At 47.5% G+C, this 20,764-nt stretch overlaps 1 protein-coding gene across 2 annotated transcripts in view; it reads left to right on the forward strand.

The window, feature by feature from the left end:
• Window positions 1–15,935, forward strand: part of LOC143981558 (uncharacterized) — an 80,510-nt gene extending 64,575 nt beyond the window's left edge. Inside the window, exon 4 of one of the 2 annotated variants that reach the window (XM_077479503.1) lies at window positions 15,314–15,935. In XM_077479503.1, coding sequence (XP_077335629.1) covers window positions 15,314–15,507 — 194 coding nt within the window. In that variant the 3' untranslated portion in view covers window positions 15,508–15,935. Of the gene's footprint in view, window positions 1–1,412; window positions 1,936–15,313 lie in introns of those variants that run through there. The other variant, XM_077479502.1, reaches the window with a different exon arrangement.
• Window positions 15,936–20,764: the final 4,829 nt, after the last annotated feature.

The raw sequence follows: 20,764 nt of genomic DNA on the forward strand, positions 1-20,764 counted from the left end.
CTCCTCCACCGTGTTTACCCCATCATGTCTTCTCTACAATGTTCCCTCCATCATGTCTCCTCTACAGTGTCTTCTCCACCTTGTCTCCTTCATTGTGCCCCCTACACTGCTTCTCCTCCACCATGTTCCCTCCACTATGTCTCCCCCATCATGCCTCCTGCATCATGTCCTCTCCACCACATATCCTTTACCGCTATGTCTCCTCCACTGTGTCCTCTACACCACATATCCTTTACCACTATGTCTCCTCCAATGAGAATCCTCCATCATGTCTCCTGCATCATGTCCTCTCCATCACATCCTTTACCACCATGTCTCCTCCATTGTGTCTCCTCCATCATGTCTCCTTCCACCAGGTTCCAGAAATGTGTCTCTCTGCCTTTGTCTCCTCCACCATGTTCCTTTATCAGTTCTCCATCACCATGTCTCCTACACCTTGTTTCCTCCAACGTGTCTCCCCCACAGTGTTCTTTTATAACAGGAACAGCTGAGCCAATCACTATCACTTACCAGACAGGGTTGTCTAAGGTGAGATTTGCTCAGTCTTAAAGGGACAGCCCTGGTACTGACATTACCCCCCTTCTTGAGGGGGAGCTCCTGCAACCCCAGACTTACCGGGCGTTAAAAATGTAACTGCCTTTTAAGTTGGTCAGTGTGACAATCCAAATTCCAATGGTACGGAATCAGCAGCAAGGAAGATCCGGGTCAGAACAAGCCGGGTCATACACAAGTAGATCAGAGAAGATATCAGCTGGGTCAAACACACAAAGGTAGGTATGCTACCACAAGCACTGGTGGTGTTTTCACACAGGTGTTTTAAAGGTGATCAGTGATTAGCTGGCCAATCACCATCACTTCCCAGGCCAGGGCTGTCTCAGGTGAGATTTGCCTAGTCTTATACTGACAGCCCAAATCCCGGTACTCTGTCTCACCATCCAGGGGTTCTCAGATGGGAACTGTACAAGAGACCTTCCTCACCATCTCAGGGTCTGCATACAGGTAGGTGGCCGTACCATTCAGCCAAATGGAGCCTGAAAGGAGGACCTTGTCTATGGATGGTCTCTGTCAGAAAATAACAGCAGGTCTTATCCTGATGGCTGGTAACACGTTCCTGACATCTGACATGGAAGGATGTAGTGGAGGAGACACAGTTGAGGAGCAACGTAGGAGGAGACATGGTGGAGGAGACATCAACTTTTTAAGATGGGAATAAGGGACACCTATTAGCAAAAGTATGTGGCCATAGGACACACCCCCTGCCACACCCCCTTAAAGGAGAATTCTACAAAAAGATCAGACCAAAATTAGGGACAAATGAGGGACAATTGGGATCTATGTATACTTCATTCATTTCTGTTTTTCTTTATTTCTGCTTTTCTAATCTTCCCATAATGTGATTTCTCCTCCCCCAGTCCCCCTCTCTGACATCACTGTGACCTCCTCCTGTCTCCCGGATGGGAGCGCAGAGGCTGAATGTTCGGTGAAAGGATCAGATCCGCGTTATTCCTGGAGTTTGGATAGAAGATCCGTCTCCTCACACCGCCGGGTAACTCTTCCTCCTCCAGTCTCTGGAATCTTTCACTGTGATGTCACCAATCAGATCAATAATCTAAGTAGATCCATTAACATCTCCTGTGCAGGTGAGTGAGAGAAATGTCTCCAGGCTGCATTTACTACTAAAGATTTTACTGAGAGATAAAATATTCCAGACATAAAAATTACAATCCAGGAAATACATAACATGACAGAATGATCAGCTTCCATCAGAGCCTTTTACCTTCCCATATAGATCACACCCAGAGGTGTATCATGGATGGGGCCACAGGGTTGGTTTCCCTGAGTGAAGAATTCTTAGAGGGCACAGAGAAGCTGTCCAAGCTGACAGCCAATAATGGGCAGTGGAGGTATCCCTCGCCCCACAGCATGCCCATTGCATACATGCAGTTGCGGGGTGGGCAATGCCTCCAACACCTATGATTTGTTGTCAGCTTTGATAGCTTTCAGGCAGGATAGCTTGGGTGGTTTTAGACTTGTCACCCCTACCTAGGAGGGAACCCTGGACACTGGCAACAAGGAATGAGCTTTATGTTCGAGTCGAACTCATGTTCCACTTGAACATTGGCTGTTCGCCAGTTCACCGGAGAAATTTTGGGTGTTCACGGCAAATTCAAAAGCCGCGGAACACCCTTTAAAAGTCTATGGGAGAAATCAAAAGTGTTTATTTTAAAGGCTTATATGCATTGTATTGTCATAAAAAGTGTTTGGAGACCAGGGTCCTGCCCTCGGGGACATGTATCAATGCAAAAAAGTCATTTAAAACTACTGGCAGCTACAATGAATTGTCGGTCACATTGTCGGTCAATACACATAAAAGTTCATTGATAAAAACAGCATGGGGATTTCCCCACAGGGGAACCCCGAACCAAAAAAAAAAAATGCGTGGGGGTCCCCCTAAATTCCATACCAGGCCCTTCAGGTCTGGCATGGATATTAAGGGGAGCCCTGAGCCAACATTTTTAAAAAATGGCGTGGGGTCCGCCTCAAAATCCATCCATCCATCTCGTCTTTTTTGCCGAGCACAAGAGTGTGAGGAATATCTAGTTGGTGAATGTTTTATCTGATGGGAGAGGAATCACTGACACTCGGGGGTGGTGGATAATTAGAGAAATTCTACACTTAATCAACAATTGCATTAGTTTTTGGACTTTATCATTTACACATTTATGTTATTTTTATGTTATTTTTTTTTACTACTGGCACGGGGTGATTATTGTGATATTATTTTAGTTCGTTTATGTTGTAGTTCTGTGTAAACAGACATTCACCATATCACTTTTGAAGTGTTATTTAAGCACAGCTTATATTCATTTTTTTTTCACTATTGTAATAGAGTTTAAATTAATATACTATTTCACATTTCATTTATTTAAATGATATATTGCTCACACATGCCATGGGCATATTTGAAATCACACCCCAAAATGCATTCTGCTGCTTCTCCTGAGTACGGGGATAGCACATGTGTGGGACTCCCCAGAACCTGTTCTGCCGCAGAGTTCGTAAAGGTAGTTGTTAACTGCACGTTTCTGCTGGAGCAACCTATCAAGCATATAGAAGGTTGAGTTCCATCGCGTCGGGCAATCGCAAGTAAGACGTCTGACCTGCAGATTGTGCCGCCGCTGAATGTCAGCAAGGCGAGCCATGGCCGTGTAATTTCTTCTGAAATGGGCCGAGATTTTCCTTGTATGCCGCAAGATGTCCTGGACCCTAGGGTATTTGACCACGAATCGCTGCACGACCAAGTTTAAGACGTGTGCCATGCATGGCACGTGTGTAATTTTGCCCTGTTTCAATGCGCTAAGCAGATTGGCACCGTTGTCACACACCACTTTACCAACTGTCAAATTGAGCGGTGTTAGCCACTGATCTGTCTGTGAACGCAAAGCTGAAAGGAGTGCCGGGGCAGTGTGGCTCTTGGCTTCCAGGCACAACACAGGCACGGCATGGCAACGTCTAACCTGGCATGTCGAATAGGTTCTGGGGAGCTTGGGCGGCGCAGCGGAAGAGACGCTAGCAGCGGAAAAGGAGGAGTCAGCCGAGGAGGAGAGGTAGGAGGATGGAGGAGGAGAATAAGAGCCAGGCCTGCATGCAATCCGTGGCGGTGAAACCAAATCTACACTGATACCACGGGTTACATGCTTGACGGCCATCAGAAGGTTCACCCAGCGGGCAGTAAAAGTTATATACCTTCTCTGCCCGTGTCTGCTAGACCACGTGTCTGTGGTCAGATGTATCTTGGCACTGACACTATGTGGCTTTGTGGGTTCCGTTGCTCCCACTGGGATCGGTGATGGCTGCTCATGTGCCTTCTTAAGGCGGTCGTCCCTAGGTGAGTGCTGGGCTTACCGCGACTTATGCGTTTATTGTAAAGGCTGCAGATGGCAACACTATTGTCAGCAGCGGACACGTTAAAAAAAGCCCACACTGCGGAGCCATGTGCCGGTGTGTCCTGGGAGCGCCAGATGTGACCGTACATGGTTGATGCCTCGCTCCTTATACATTAGCAGTCTGGTTTGTCCCCCCTGTGCAATCTAAGTTCTGCCTGCTTCTCCTCCCTATCTGCTGGTCCATATCTCTCTCTGAACTCCCCTCCTCTTCCTCTCTTGTGGGCACCCACGTGACATCACTTGACACGTCATCATCAACGTCACCTTCCCCACCGCTATAATTCGAGATCTCGGAGTAGGCAGCAACACCAGGGACCAACCTCCTCCTTGGGCTAATCTGGGTACTGTCGTCAGACTGCTGAGTGGCGGTTGTTGCTGCCTCCTCTTCCTGATCCAATGCCAAGAGTGGCTGCGCATCGGCAATGTCTTGTGATGGATAGGAAAATATTTCCTGTGACTCAAGCGGATGTTATATGGTTTGGACAGGCAGACAGCAACTACCGGTTTGGCTATGTTGTCACTGATGGAGGCAGCAACATGGTTAGGGCTGTAAGGGATGACAGGTTTGTAGGGGTGCGCTTCTCAGCCCACCTTCTCCACCAGGTGGTAACTGACAGTTTTCTGTTGGTGGAGACCATTTCTGGCGGCGATGGAAGGCTGTCCAAAGTGGTGGACTTTTGTCGGGAAGATGGCTGGCCACTTCCATCGGAGTGTGAGGGACAGCCACCTCCTCGGGGTGGAACAGAGGAAGGCAGGCCTTCCAGAACTTTGCCTAAAACAGGATGTGGGGACTAGGTGGAATTCAACCCTAGCAATGCTGGAACGCATCCTTGAGCAGCAGAAGGCTCTCCATGCCATGGCCTGTGATCATAACATTGGCATAGAGAGACCTTTAGGCAGGAAGGACTGGGCCATAATTGGGAAGATTGTGGCAGTCCTCAAACCTTTCCTCTCTGTCACAGAACACCTAAGCCGCGAGGATGCCAGCATTGGTCATGTGCTCCCACTCTTCAACCACCTTCAGAGCAAATTGGAGCAGTTCAAGTTGGCTGAGGAACCTTTGCCTGGTGGTGGCCCTCAACCTGATGTGTTGGCTCTGCTAAACACATTTCTGATGGATTTGGGCAGGTGCACGCAAGATTTGACCGCCTCTTGCCCAGAACTGATGCTGGCTGCCATGTGTGACCCTCGCATCAAGGGCAAAATTGCTGTGCAGTGAGTGTAGCGCTCTGACAACATGGCAGAACAGACTAAGCGACAGGGTGCGTCAGAGGGAAAGGCAGATGGTAAGGCCGGCAGAAAAGGAAAAGGAGGGAGAAGATATTGAAGACCCCCTCTCCCATGCATCATCTAGAGAAGTGAGCAGAGCTCCTGCCAGCGGAGCATCTTCTGTCTTAGCTGAGGCACTTGGCACCCTAATGGGAACCTTCAGCATAGTGCACCCCAAGAAACCCATATCAGCAAAGGAGGTTGTCATGTCCTATTTGTCAGCTCCACCAGTGTACCCCACCACAGATCCAATGTTTTTTTGGCAGGAGAAGAGTGAGGAGTGGCCTGCCCTCAGAGATATTGCCAAGGAGCTACTGTCCTGCCCTCCGACAGGTGTCCAGAGTGAGCAGATGTTTTCTGTGATGGGAAACATCCTGTCACCCCAAAGATCCCAGTTGTCCCCCCAGCTAATGGAGCAGTTAGCATTTTTGAAAATCAATTTGCCAAAGCTGGGGTACCCCTCCCTCACTCTGAACATTCCTTGAACTGACTGTCTGCAGCAGAGATGGCTATTTGGTCTTAGTTGGTCCCTGTCCCTCCACACAATCCCTCCCCTCGCTTCTCATCTACCCCTTTTTGCTTGTGACATCATCTGGGATGGACCAGAAGTTCCTGCGCTACTCTGCATGCTGGCTGGTAAACGCTGTGCCCTGATGTTCCCCAATGTGCCCTGATGTTCCCCAATATGCCCTGATGTGCCCCAATGTGCCCCAATGTGCTCCAATATGCACTGATGTGCCTCAATGTGCCCTGATGTGCTCCAATGTGCCCTGATGTACCCCCACCATTCTTCTAATTTACACATATGACTGCTAGAACAGATAAAAAGACATTTAGGGAAATTGATTAAAATTGGAGTGAACAGAATCTGGAGCGGTTGCCCATGGCAACCAATCGGCTTCTCTTCAGTTCGTTCCGTTAAGATTTGAAAATGAAAGAGAGAAGCGGATTGTCTGCCATGCACTGCTGGTCCAGTTTTCACCTGTTCCAGTTTTGATAGATCCCTCACACTGTTTGGGGTCACTGGGGATGTGCAGAGAGTACATGCGTGGTAACACCAAACAATTTCCAGTGACCCCGCACATCCCGGTGACCCCGTACAGTGTGGGGGATCAAAACTGGAGCAGGCAAAAACTGGAGCAGCTGTGCATGGCAGCCATGTGCTCATTGTAAGGGGCTCCCACCATCCCTGTGCTGACTTCTTCCTGGGGCTGTACCCCTGCTGTGCTCAGTATGTCACCACGAGGATGACAGAGTTCAATTTTGTTGAAGTGCATGAACTGCAAGATCTGCTCGTATTGTGCCCTGGTCATGGAGGCAGAGAACACGGGCATATGGTGAATTGGGTCAGTGGACCAATATGACCGCAACATACTCATTTTAACTATGCCCATGTCAAGGGATATGCCCAGAAAGGTCTTAAATTTGGAAACTGTAAGGCCGCGTACACACGGGCGGACTGTTCGCTCAACTTTGTCCGCTGAACAGTGTTTCAGCGGACAGTCCGCTCGTGTGTGGGCTTCAGCGGACAGTTTCAGCGGACAGTTTCAGCGGACTGTTTGACGAACAAAGTTTTTCGGAAATCCCGAAAAACTGTCCGCTGAAACTTTGTTTCAGCGGACAGTCCGCCCGTGTGTGGGCCAGTCCACTGTACTTTCGAAATGAGCGGACTGTTCCCGCCCGGAGAAAAGTCTGCTCATTTCGAGCGCGTCTCAAGGTAGGCGGGGCCCGCGACGGAGACGTCGCAGGCTCCGCCGCCTGGAATGGACTTAAAGGGGAACCCCAACGCCGAAAAAAATCGGCGTGGGGGTCCCCCCAAAGTCCACAACAGACCCTTGTCCGAGCACGCTACCCGGCTGGCCAGGAAAGGGGGGCGAGCGAGCGCGCCCCCCCTCCTGAGCCGTACCAGGCCGCGTGCCCTCAACATGGGGGGTGCCTTGGGGAAGGGGGGGCCTCGCGGCCCCCCCACCCCAAAGCACCTTGTCCCCATGTTGATGAGGACAAGGGCCTCTTCCCGACAACCCTGGCCGTTGGTTGTCGGGGTCTGCGGGCGGGGGGCTTATCGGAATCCGGGAGCCCCCTTTAATAAGGGGGCCCCCGGATACCGGCCCCCCACCCTATGTGAATGAGTATGGGGTACAATGTACCCCTACCCATTCACCTGTAAAATTAAAAGTACCCCAAAAAAAACACAACACACGAGATAAAATATTTTATTGCACAGCTCGGGGGGTCTTCCGTCTTCGGGGGTCTTGTCCCCCTCTTCGGTTCTTCTGCCGGGCCACCGCGCCTTCTTATAGCTCTTTTACAGGCGGTGGCCCGGTCTTCTGTCGCCGCCTTCCGTTCTTCTGCCGGGCCACCGCGCCTTCTTATAGCTCTTTTAGAGGCGGTGGCCCGGTCTTCTGTCACCGCTGTCGCCGTCGTCGCCGCCTTCCGTTCTTCTTCTTCTTCTTCTTCTTCTTCTTCTTCTTCTCCAGGAGATGTTGACACGTCGCTCTCTCCGGCCGGAATGCCAGAGCCGCGCTGCGCAGCCACTTATATAGTGACAATGGGGCGGTGTCACATGGTATATGTCACATGGGTTGGTCACATGGGTTGATGTCACATGGGGACTATGACATCGTAAGGGGGCGGGGTCACCATGTGACCAACCCATGTGACATATACCATGTGACACCGCCCCATTGTCACTATATAAGTGGCCGCGCAGTGCGGCTCTGGCATTCCGGCCGGAGAGAGCGACGTGTCAACATCTCCTGGAGAAGAAGAAGAAGAAGAAGAACGGAAGGCGACCGGAAGGCGACAGCGGCGACAGAAGACCGGGCCACCGCCTCTAAAAGAGCTATAAGAAGGCGCGGTGGCCCGGCAGAAGAACGGAAGGCGGCGACAGAAGACCGGGCCACCGCCTGTAAAAGAGCTATAAGAAGGCGCGGTGGCCCGGCAGAAGAACCGAAGAGGGGGACAAGACCCCCGAAGACGGAAGACCCCCGGAGCTGTGCAATAAAATATTTTATCTCGTGTGTTGTGGTTTTTTTGGGTACTTTTATTTTACAGGTGAATGGGTAGGGGTACATTGTACCCCATACTCATTCACATAGGGTGGGGGGCCGGTATCCGGGGGCCCCCTTATTAAAGGGGGCTCCCGGATTCCGATAAGCCCCCCGCCTGCAGACCCCGACAACCAACGGCCAGGGTTGTCGGGAAGAGGCCCTTGTCCTCATCAACATGGGGACAAGGTGCTTTGGGGTGGGGGGGCCGCGCGGCCCCCCCTTCCCCAAGGCACCCCCCATGTTGAGGGCACGCGGCCTGGTACGGCTCAGGAGGGGGGGTCCGCGCTCGCTCGCCCCCCTTTCCTGGCCGGCCGGGTAGCGTGCTCGGACAAGGGTCTGTTGTGGACTTTGGGGGGACCCCCACGCCGATTTTTTTCGGCGTTGGGGTTCCCCTTTAAGTCCATTCCAGGCGCCGGAGCCCGCGACGTCTCCGGCGCGGGCCCCGCCTACCTTGACACGCGCTCGAAATGAGCGGACTGTTCCCTCGTGTGTGGGCGAGTCCGTTCATTTCAAAAGTTGCGCGGACTTAGTACAATGAACTAAGTCCGCTCAAAAAAAGTGCCGTGTGTGGGCAAGTTCGTTCATTCAAAAGTTTGAGCGGACTGTTTGACGAACTTAGTTTCGGCAGACAGTCCGCCCGTGTGTACACCGCCTAATTGGTTTGCAATCTCTGGCAAGGGAGGACTGGGGATTAGTGGCAATGTATTGACCAGCATACAAATTGCTTTTGTCCACAATAGATCTATAGAGATCTTCGGTGAAAAACAGCGAATACAAATCAAGTAATGTATAATCAACTGTTTCCACTGGAATAGAGGCACTAGTACTTCTCTGCTCCATATGAGGGACCTGCGGTTCTTGCACCTCAAAGACAGCAGAAGACCGGGGTCTGGTACGCCAGACCTTGGCAGGGACCACAACTCCATCATCAGAGCTATCTGTCATGGAGCAGCTTCTACGTCTTCTACAGGATCGTATTCTGAGCCTGAATCTGACAGATGAGTGACTTCCTCTTCACTATCTGTCATGCTCAGAAATGTGTAGATCTCTTCACTACTGTACCTTCGATTTGCCATTTTGGGCTCTAAATTTACTGGTAGTGAGACTCACAGGTAAAAAAGCTCCTAAAGCCCCGTACACACGAGAGGACTTATGTCCGACAGACTTCCGAAGGAGTTCTGCTGGAGTTCTGCTGGAGTTCCGACAGAGTTCTGATGGACTTTTCGACTGAGCGGACTTGGCCACACACAATCACACTAAACTCCGACGGATTCGAACGTGATGACATACGACTGGACTCAAATAAGGAAGTTCATAGCCAGTAGCCAATAGCTGCCCTAGCGTCGGTTTTAGTCCGTCGGAATAGCACACACACGAGTGAATTTTTCGAAGGGACTGGGTCCGGCAGAGTTCCCTTGGAAAAATTTGAAGCATGTTCCATATTCTAAAGTCCTTCAGACTTTGGCAAATCAAAAGTCTGTTGCAGCCCACACACAATCGAATAGTCTGACGGAATCAGTCTGTCGGACTTTGGATGTTGAAAAGTCCGCTCGTGTGTACGGGGCATAAGCTATCAGCAACCGTATCAAACGCTAACAAAAAAACTGTTAGCGATGGCAGGGATCAGGCCTGACTCTGCGAACGCTGCAGTTATATGTTTAGTGTTTTTTAAGTGACAGTGATCGATCGATACTGCACTTGGGTGGGCTGGGCTGGGCGGAGGGGCAAAATGCAGGTGCCAGCAGGTATCTGGGCTGATCCTGCTAACGCTGCGTTTTTGGGAACCCTAAACTGCTGGGGACGCTAATGTAGGCCTGATCAGATATCGATCCGTTCAGACACTATACTACTGACAGGGGGTGCAGGGGGGTGATCGGGGGGTTATGTGCCTATGTGTACTAGTGTTAGTGTAGTGTTGGTGCAAACTCACATTGATGTCTTCTATCCTCGGGTGCCGGAATGAAAAGGCTGCATGAGGCGAGATGACATCACTTCCTCTGCTTCTGTTTACATTTCAGAAGCAGAGGAAGCTTTTTATTTGTCAGGAGTGATCGCGAGGGGGTGACCATGAATCGTGGCCTCCCCCTCAGCATGGATCACTCCTGTAACAATGCCGACTGCCTCGCGCACCAGGGGGTGTGATTGTGCCCCTGCCCGTGGGAGGGGAGTAACGTACCCATACGTTACTCTGACTGCCCATGCCATTCTGCTGCAGTATATCTGCGTGAGGCGGTCAGCAAGTGGTTAATCTAAATGATACTATCTCTCCATACACAGATAGTGGTATGCCCCTAAATTTGATATTATTCCTCCTGGAGCGATCCTCTAAATCAGCCACTATCACTTGGAAGAATCATATTTCTTCAGTGTGATGGTCATAGGCATCCGCCATTTCGTTAAAAACTGAGGTATGTTTTGTCACCACTTTTTCCAGGTCGGTCGTGCGCTCCTCTACCCGATTTCTTTTGTGTAAGGTAGAAATAGAGGAGCGTAATGTCGAAAATCCGCGCTAACCCCAATATGGATTGGTGAAAATAAGTATATATAAAAATACTAAATACTGATAAGTGATATATAAATGAAGGTGCTGCAATCTAAAAAAAAAACTGAATATTCAACTTTGAAGGTATGTATAAATAAAAAATAGATGCAATATTCATAAATTTAAACCCGTGCTGAACCAACAGCGTACTAAAGGAAAAAAGTCAATAAGGTGTTCACAAATAGTCCAAATGGTAGATATTTAGCCGTGAGATCCAAACCTGAAGTTCTTCTCACAATACAGTCCCACCCGGTATCCACGGAATAATAAAATGCCAGGTGGCTGCTTACCAGAACCGTAGGATCTCTATTACAGAGACCAGACAGGTACAGACAGGAGGGATCATTCAGGCAAGAGTGGCAAATTCAAACCTCCTTCCCTTTGGATCCTCTCCTCCACTGGTAGGTCCAGACTCTAATCTGTTCCGTGGAACCCGCATTTAAGAGTAAGGACTTTCAGAAAGGTGAGTCATAAAATATAAAAAGAGGGTTTCATAGTGCAGTGGATTTTTTAAAAAATCTAAGTTTCTTTATTTTTCAAAAAGATACAAACTCTGCACCACCAAGTAAAAACAACGAGCAGGTACTTTCAAGCGAAAGACACAGCCGCGGCTCACGCCAGCTGACTGGTGGGTGGTGGGATGTGACGTCCTGTCTACTAGCTCCGCCTGACGCTGCATTTCTCCGTAATAGGCATCCACAGGGAAAGGAGGCTAGGGCGGAATTGGTTCAGCACGGGTTTAAATGTATGAATATTTACCTTGTTGCTTTTTCCTTGTTTTGTTTGAACAAAACTGTTTGTATAGGAGTTGTAAATGTATTTGTTTGGGTTTGCACATATTGGTATCATTTTTGGACGCGCATCTATGTTTTATTTATACAGAAATAAAGGAGCGCAGTTCCGAAAGTCTCTTTGCAGAGAAAGCAGAATGAGCTTTAGTGTGTGCTCAGATGCTGGCTGGTTACTGGCAGGGAGGGCTGCTAGGGAGTCTGAGGGATTTCCTCAGGGTTTGTGTGTGTCTGGACATCCCAGTGCTGCTTCTTTAGCAGAGGTTCCTTAGCAGGGGAAAGTGCTGGGGACAGTGCAGTCCGCTTACCTCTATCTGAAGGTGATTGCTGGGGAGAGGTAGGCTCTGATGTGAGACTTCCCATGGGCTCCGATGTGTCTGCAGGTCCTTGCATGACGCCTGTGTCCTATGAGGAATCATGAAGTGCCGCGTCAGCGCCATCTTTGGATGATTGCATGGCCGGCTGTGGGAAATAATCGGTGAGGCGGCACGGCTTGTGGATGCTGAGGTATTTCTTCTTGGACATATTGTCCAGTCGCTGAGGATGAGGGCTCCCCTCCGGTGTATCAGGGAGAGGGAGCTGCTGCTGGTAAGTGATGGGAACTGCTGTTTTTCCTGGGACTGAGCAGAGCTGGGTGGTTAAGCAGCCATCTTGCTCCATGGCCGGCCACGCCCCCCAGGAAAGAGTACATTTTTATTGGTTGCTGGTCCCCTCCTGTAGAGATCAACCAAAGCCTAGAAATCCCAGTCACACAATTGGCCCCTTTAGGATCTGGGAATAAAAGTTTCTGCAGCAAAGATATTTCAGGAATTCTGTGACTTTTTATGACTGTAATGGATTGGGGTGGACGGGGTATTACAGGGGAAATCATATTTCATTATAGTACAATGTTACAGATCTCCCCATCTCTGTGTCTCTCAGTTCCGGTATCAGATCCAGTCCTGGATGTGAGGTGTCTCCAGAATGGCAGCGCTGAGATCTCCTGCTGGGTGGAGAACGGGACTGACCCCTCCATATACCTGACTGTGAGTGGAGGATTGGAGGTATATGATGTCACCAGTTCAGAGCGGACAGTCCGTGTCACTGTGCCTCCTGTGCCACCGCCCCATTCCTGGAATATCAGATGTTCAGCAAAGAACAACATAAGTGAGAGATCCACCAATCAGACACAAGATGCTTGTCCAGGTCAGTGACGTGTGTCCTGTCCCTCCTGAGTCCCATCTATTAACTCTTATTTAACCCATTATAGATTAAATCTGTCAGATCCCAGGAATAGCTGAGATCCCATGATGACATTGACCAAATATGGTCATATCCATATATGGTAAATGATATCACCCAGAACACCCGCCCCTTTGTATATATCAGCTGTTATCCACCAGAGGTGTCAGTACATTCTACAATGTGTTTGTTATTGAGTAGGGTATCACCCCTTACTTATTCACAAAGAGGGTGGGTGTTATCTGGGTGCCCCCCAAATTTATTGGGGGCTTCTAAATGTGAATAAGCCTCCTGCCTGCAGACCTCCACAACCACTAAGCCAGGGAAGAGACTGTTGTCCTCATTAACATCTTGATAAGGTGGTTTGCTAGGGTTGTCCCTGCTGACAAGGCACCCTCCCATGGTGAGAATGTTTTTTTAACTATCCCCCTCTCCAGTGTTTACATGGTTGGGGATTCTATTCATCTTTAGCTCACATAACTGAAAATAAAGGGGCCACCAATTATGCTTTTCACTCTGGAGTCTCCGGTATTTACAAAATTGTGTAATCCAGTGGTGGTTTGTGAAGTTTTAGGATGGGGACGCCAGACCCTGCCCTTCCTTTTTGACCCCTCCCACTTGGTGAAAATGGGTGTGGTTTCAGTAAAATAGTGGGTGTGGCTCTAAGGTGGTATGGTTAGCGTCTGAGATGAACGAGGGATTAAGGGAGAGAGGGATGGAGGGACAGCAGGCCCAGATCATATACAACACTAGAAATGTGTATTCTAGAACGTTTAACAATCATCAGATAAAGATACTCCAAACACCTGGTGTTAGCACTTCAATCATCCCGGCACCATGGTTGTTATGGTGTCAGGATGATTGAAGCGCATTATTTCTATTATTATATTGTAACATAAAGGGAAATCATTCAACTCACCATAATGCAGAATCAGTGGGAGCCCTGTGCGTGTCACTAGCCACGTCGCCTCCCACCAGATGTCATCAGGTGCCCCCAGCAGAGTCCCTCCTTAGATGCAGACTGTGCCCCATCAAAAGCAGCCTGTGTCCCATCAAACGCAGCCTGTGTCCCATCAAACGCAGCCTGTGTCCCATCAAACGCAGCCTGTGTCCCATCAAAGGCAGCCTGTGTCCCATCAAACGCAGCCTCTGTCCAAATGAATCCTGTGTCCCATTAAATGCATCCTGTGTCCAAAGCTGTGTCCTCTTTAAACCCCCCTTCTTGTACTTACCTTGCTGTGGTGTCTCCTTCACACTGACAGTGGTGATGGAGGAGTCCGCTCTCATACTTCCGGTTTTCTCTCTCCCGGGTGCAATGGAAGAGAGAAAACAGGAAGTGACATCTAACTCAGATGTGAATCAAACCAACCAGCCGTAGTAATAGATACTACGAGCGCCGGGCGGAAGCTACTCGGCTCTTCGGAAAGGTGAGAGAAAAGCCCACAAATGAAATGCCGTGTCTGCAATCTCGTAATTGCATAAACATGGTGCTTCTCATAAGCGCACTGTGTTCAGCGTCTGAACACATTGCATTTAAGGACATTTTTGTTGTATTTTTTTTTAAGGGCCAGTTTTAAATAAAAACATTTTTTTTGTGACTGCCTGCAGGGGGGGGGGGGGGTGTCGATTCCCACGTGCCCCCTATATATAGGCCGCCACTGGTGTAATCCAAAAGAAATATGAAAACACAGCTGGACAGACTGCCACTGGGAACCTAGAACAAAAACATATCACTTATCTAACAATAATTCTATACAATTAACACACAGCCATATAGTCAAAAAACACCTTATATAGTAAACTAAAGGAAAGAACACACCATGGTATCAGAAAACCCAATAAAAACATAACCCACATGCTGTATATGGGACCCTGCTAAGGTTTATAAAGTTTAACCCCTTGGTGCTAGCTATCACTGGGGTTTGCTATTCTGGTAGGTGGGGGCAGGGCTTTTGGCCATGTGACCACTGTGATTGGCCACATGATCGGAAGACTTCCGATTGCAATGAGCGTTTGTGAATTTTCTGTGTCTGCCGGTTACTGTACCGGGAGCGTGCACGGCACGCGCTCTCAGTACAGCACTGCTGGCACTATTGCATGCAAATATGCGGCCGCTCGGAGCCAACTGGTTAACCATAGAACAATGGCTGGTGACTCTCTCACATAGTCATGTCCTCACTCGGCCCGCTGTCATTGTGTGATGATAATCTGACCTTCTTCTATCCTCCATGTTTACTGGACGAGTTATTAAATGGCCGGCTATGTCCTTATCAAGACAATCAGAATCTCTGCCCTGTTACCAGTGTGACTGTCCTGTTATACTAACAGAGATTTGGGGGCGCACCCTAAAAGATGCATTAAAGATGGTGCAGCCCTATAATATTGTGTTCTGTCCTGTTATACTGACACTGCTGTACTGAAGATCTGACTGGATTTCATATCTAATATTTACTATTCTGTACAACTCTCTCATTGTACCCCATTATCTCCATTTAGGAGAAGTTTGGCCTGGGATACGTCACCTCCTGTCCCCCATTGCGGTCTTTGTCCTCTACACTGTTCTCCTCATCTTTATAGTCAATGACCTGAGGAAGATGAAGGATGAGAAGAATCGGAGTGAGAGGAAGACAAGGAGAAGGGATCAGATGGAGATGGAAATGGAACCAACTTACTATAATGACAGGAATTGAAACGTCTCCCCAGATTGTCAGCCTGGAAATTGTATGAGAACAAAGCACACCGTATGTAAAGAACTCCAACTGGGGAAACTTACAGGGCCACCAACTTCTCCAATTTCAGCTGATTCAGCAGGTATTGGTAGAAATGGGAGCCATCTAGGGCCAGCTTAAGCCTCCGGCTCAAAGTTGACAAGTGACTTGAAGGATTGGTGACCATTGGTGGCTGTATCTGAATGTTTTCTGATTTTATTTGTGCTTAGTCGTATTATTCAACAGCTGCTTTTTTACTTTCTATATACAATATATTATTTTTTAAATGCAGCTTTTGTTTCTTTTTATCTGACAACCACCTTAGAAGATACAGTAGATCTTTATTATTGATTAACATACGTATTATTTTTTTCTTGTGTATTCTCAATAAAATATTCTTATACCAATAATACCGACTTCTGGTTCAGTTCCACCTCCTTTCCATCTCATTTCCTTCCCCTAGGACTCATTGGTATACCACCCTGATAATCCCCCCACCTTCCTGACAATCACTAACAAAGATGAAGAGCTTTGACTGACCTGAGGAGACCACAATCTCTACTAGGAGAAGAGAGATGAGTAAAGTATCCAAATGTTGTCCTGATTGCAACTTACAAAGACTTGTGATAGAGAGTAAAAGAACCACTCTACTCTTCTGCTACTTCAAGCTCCTCCATTTCCACCCCTCCTCCTATACAAGATTAACTATCATCAACCTCAAACAATAGGGATGAAAGTATTTCAAGGAGTGTCAGAGGTTTTCCTTACAGCACTTCCTGGGGGGGGGGGCTCAGTATCAGTACATGAAGGGGGGGGGGCAAGTATAGGCTACAACCATGCTCAGATTCAGCCATCAATGCCCTGCCATCTCCAGTATTGAGCAGGCAGGTTTCTATGTCCCAGCTACTCGAACAAATGGAAAAGTACACCTCTAGCTAACCTCATACCCATCATCTCAATACCAGCTTGGTAAAATTGCTGGCTTTACAGCTTCTGCCATTTCATCTGGTGGATATAGATCTTTTCCATCAATTTGTGGCTTTTGTTTTACCACAGGGGCAGTTTTCCAACCCATAAGGCCATTGCTATCCTTCACCATCACATGGAAGATCATTTTTCCATGTTTCTGGATCATGTGGTCATCTGCAGGGGGTCCACATGACCACAGACAAGAAAAGTCAGTAGGTAGAACATTCTTTCTCATTAATGGCCCACTGGATCACTTCTTTGAAATGTGCAGTAGGGATGAGCTGAACACATCCCCCGCTTTGGTTCACACCAGAACTTGTGAACAGACAAACAATTGGTTCGGACACCGTTAAAGTCTATGGGACACGAAGATGAAAAATCCAAGTGCTCATTTCAAAGGCTTATATGCAAGTTATTGCCAAAAAAAGTGTTTAGGGACCCGGGTATTAATGTAATGTATTAATGCAAAAAAAAAAAAAAGTTTTTGAAACTGAAGTTTTTCAGGAGCAGTGATTTTAATAAAATGTATAAAAATGAAATATTCCTTTAAATATTGTGCCTGGGGGTAATGTACAGGGGCCCTTTCGCTGGCGGACACATCTCCACTCTGCAAACACCTCTCTCCAATCCCAGGAAGTTCTCCACTACATAACGGATCTCACCCAGCGTCAGTCTGCCCCAGTCAGCACTTTAGAGCGACCTGCAGGAGCGCTACCACTGGGAGACTCTTATGACAATACATTAAAATACATCTTCATAAAATTTTCCACAGCAGTTCGTCCTCTTTGTCATATGCTCTCATGTATCCCTCGATTAAAAAATTGATCGTCTTCTTACACCTGGAAATAAATCAGTCCTTACAGTCCATATGAGTCCATAAAAAGGAAAACACGGCTTGACATGTAGACTCAGTTCCTCAGGAGGGATGACATGGTGAGCTGTAGTAATCGCTGGTCGGTCTGAGATCCTCTGTGACTTGTACGTGGGTTGGCCTTCGGGGTTTCTCATCGAGGAAGATGTGGTCATCTGCTCGGGCTCTGGTCACGCGTCCAATCAGGCAACAGGAGCGCCTCATCAAGGCATATAGAAGGAATAGAAACAAAAACAGGAGTATGTATACCCCTACTCCCTTCAAACTATGAGCCGCTGCACAATAAAAAAATTAATCCCCCCCCAAAGATTCCCAGACCCTTAAAAGGATTCCAACCTTCACTAGCTACAGCTCTGGCTTTGCCTTTCAGGGATCTGAACCTTATCCATATGGGCCTGAACTTTGTCACTAATATCCCTGATCCAGGTATAGCAATCTTTACTTATGAATTCCCAGAAACCCCCCTTGGATTGTGGGAACTTCCTTGTAGCTTCAAAAGTTACATGAAACATCCCATCCTCAATGGATGAGAAATTGTTCAATCGTTTCATAAGCTCAAGTCCCCACCGTGTACAAGAAATTCCCTTCCAGCTGTCCCTGCCATTCTTACCTTCTCTCGCGATCGGCTGCGACATCAGATGCTGGGACGAGATTCACCAGCACACAGGAACCTCTTGCCTTAGGGGGAATTACCTTATAAGCTGTAGATCCACATTAATACAAAAATAAAGTTGAAACACACTTGTGGGCTACCTAGTTATCCCCATACCAAAACTGGCAAGAACCAGAGCGATTGTAAAAATTATAATTAATTTTACCCTCTAGAAATGTATCGTTAAATTCTATTGACAAGTATCTGTTTGGATTTTACTAGTTTGTCAAAACTTCTCACATCAATATGAACATCACATATATCATATACCGCCATCATCGCTGGGGCACTAGAGCTCAGTGGAGACTCAGAGTACACCCAACCATGTGTCCTGCTTCGCTTTCTTAGCTAGTTGGAAAATACACTTTAAAAATATAAATAAACAAAGATACTTCTCATCCTTTGGTGTAGTTGAGCAGCTTCTTGCAGTGACTGGCGTGGACCCAGTTGTCCCGTCCCTCAAGCTTCTTTACAATGGACCAGTCACCTGTCACAAACTTGTCTAGAATTAGAGCGGTTCGTATTATTGGTTTGAAAAATTGTCATTCTCACCACTCTCATCCCTCCTTTTTTTTTTCGCTCCTCATTACAAAATCCTCCATTTTGTAATGCGAACAGGACACGCAGGGTTTAGAATGGTGCAGAGAAAAAAACAGTGAAATAGCCTATGATACTTTTACCTTCTTATACACCTACTTTCTATGTACATACACTTTCAGAAACTCCTGAGACCTGAAAAGATACTTATAAACAAAAGTTATTACTCCGTCCTTCATATTTAACCTGCAAAGAATGGTAAACAATACAACATTCGTGTACACTGGTAAATTGTCACTAACATTCCTCAGATCCGATAATAACGAAACTCTCTGTAACCCTTAAGCCACGTACACACGGGCGGACTGTATGGCGAACTTAGTCCGTCAGACAATCCGACGGACAGTCCGTCCTACTTTCGAATGAATGGACTTGACCACACACGGATGCACAAACAGTCCGTCGAAAGCTTGTGCGATGACGTGTACAGCACGTACGACGGGACTAGAAATAGGAAGTCCAATACACAGCAATGCAACCTTTTGCCGTGTAAATCCTTTCTGAGCATGCGCCATACTTAGTCCGTCGAACTAGCATACTGACGAGCGGACTGTCCGCTGAAACCAAAGTACGACGGACAATATTACGGAAATTCCGAAAGACTTAGTCCGCCAGACTGCACGCTGAAAAAGTCCGCTGAAGCCCACACACGAGCGGACTGTCCTCTGAAATGTGTTTCGACGGACTAAGTTGGCCAGACAGTCCGCCCGTGTGTACGCGGCTTTACTTTCACGTTCTTTCTAAAATACAACACCCGCGACACGTAAGAGGGCTGTCGTGGTGGGTTCAGACATATTCTTTTTACTGCATACAAACAATGAGAAGACTAAAAACATGAGACAAACATTTAGATACAAATGTGGGGGGGATATTTCATAGTTCCCAAATCAAAAAAAATTAAAATTAAAAGCAAAGAAATGGAATGCTGCCTTCACTCTTTTAGCGATTGAAAAAAAAATACATACAGTGCGAAAGACACAAAAGTATCTCAGAATATTGTATGGACCAGCCACACAAAGTTCAAAAACGGGCATGAGAATTTTAACCACAGTTCCTCCTCTGAGAATCACAAAAGCAAGTACTACACATCCATCAATGCACTCACCATTACAGATTTCTGAAGCCGCAGTCGTGATACATCAACTCCAGAGGGATACCCAAAATAGTATCCTTGGACCACCTATGTCAATCTTTAAAGGGGTCTAATGGCCTTAGCCCCAAAACTAGGCTTTTATGTACTGTGCAGCTGTCTGACTGTGGGAAGCCTCCAATCCTTCCCTTGCATGGACCTCCTACTGCCCATGGCGATTTGAATCGGCTTATTGTCTTACCCCTGCGTCCAGAGAAACCATTGCACCTATTTAGTAGACCACCGCCCGGTGCCTTCTTTTACGGTGGATCGACAGACTACAACTACTATATCTGGTCTCGTCTGCCAACTAGAAACCCTCACCGAGGCATTATCACCCCCCAAATTAGGTCTCTACCCCTCACAGTGTATGCAAACACAAGCGTTTCCGTTGCACGCCCGTACACTGCGTTGCCAGACGAAACTACACAGAGCACTTACGCCTGCTTTCTTTTACAAAACAGCGCAGCTTCTCTCTGTACCTCCATATTACAATAACATGAAGGCCTCCTGTTTGCTCTCTACCCAAAACTGTATTACAGTATAAACTTTAGAAAAAAACAACTGGAATAAAAAATTTGAAACACTCTTTCAAATTCCAGTGTTTTCCACATTATCCTTCCAAACACATCTCATTGCTTGTGTCATAGGGCCCCAAGCTCCTCCCACCAACTTCCTGTGGATACATAAAATGCTGAAAAGAACTTCCTGTTGCATGCCCAGCTCTAAAAAAAAACAAAACATCAAAACTGGTTTATTTACATATCAATGCTACAGGAAAGGAGAGAGGGAGGGTAAACCTAGATTCATATGCAGGCTATACAACACAAGCCTAAAAAAAAAAAAACACTGAATTGCCCTCTGGGAAACCCCCATACATTTGTAAAATAGAAATAACACACACCGCTGTGTACAAAAACTCAGTTAAAGCTGGATTCACTATCCACTGAAACCAAGTGCAAAGCAGAGATCTTCACTTAAAACAAAAATTCAATACAGAAAACGCAATAGCTTTACTGAA

This window comes from Lithobates pipiens, unplaced genomic scaffold, assembly GCF_037356315.1.
Source record: "Lithobates pipiens isolate NorthernLeopardFrog02 unplaced genomic scaffold, aLitPip1_a1.2 Scaffold_16, whole genome shotgun sequence".
NCBI lineage: Eukaryota > Metazoa > Chordata > Amphibia > Anura > Ranidae > Lithobates > Lithobates pipiens.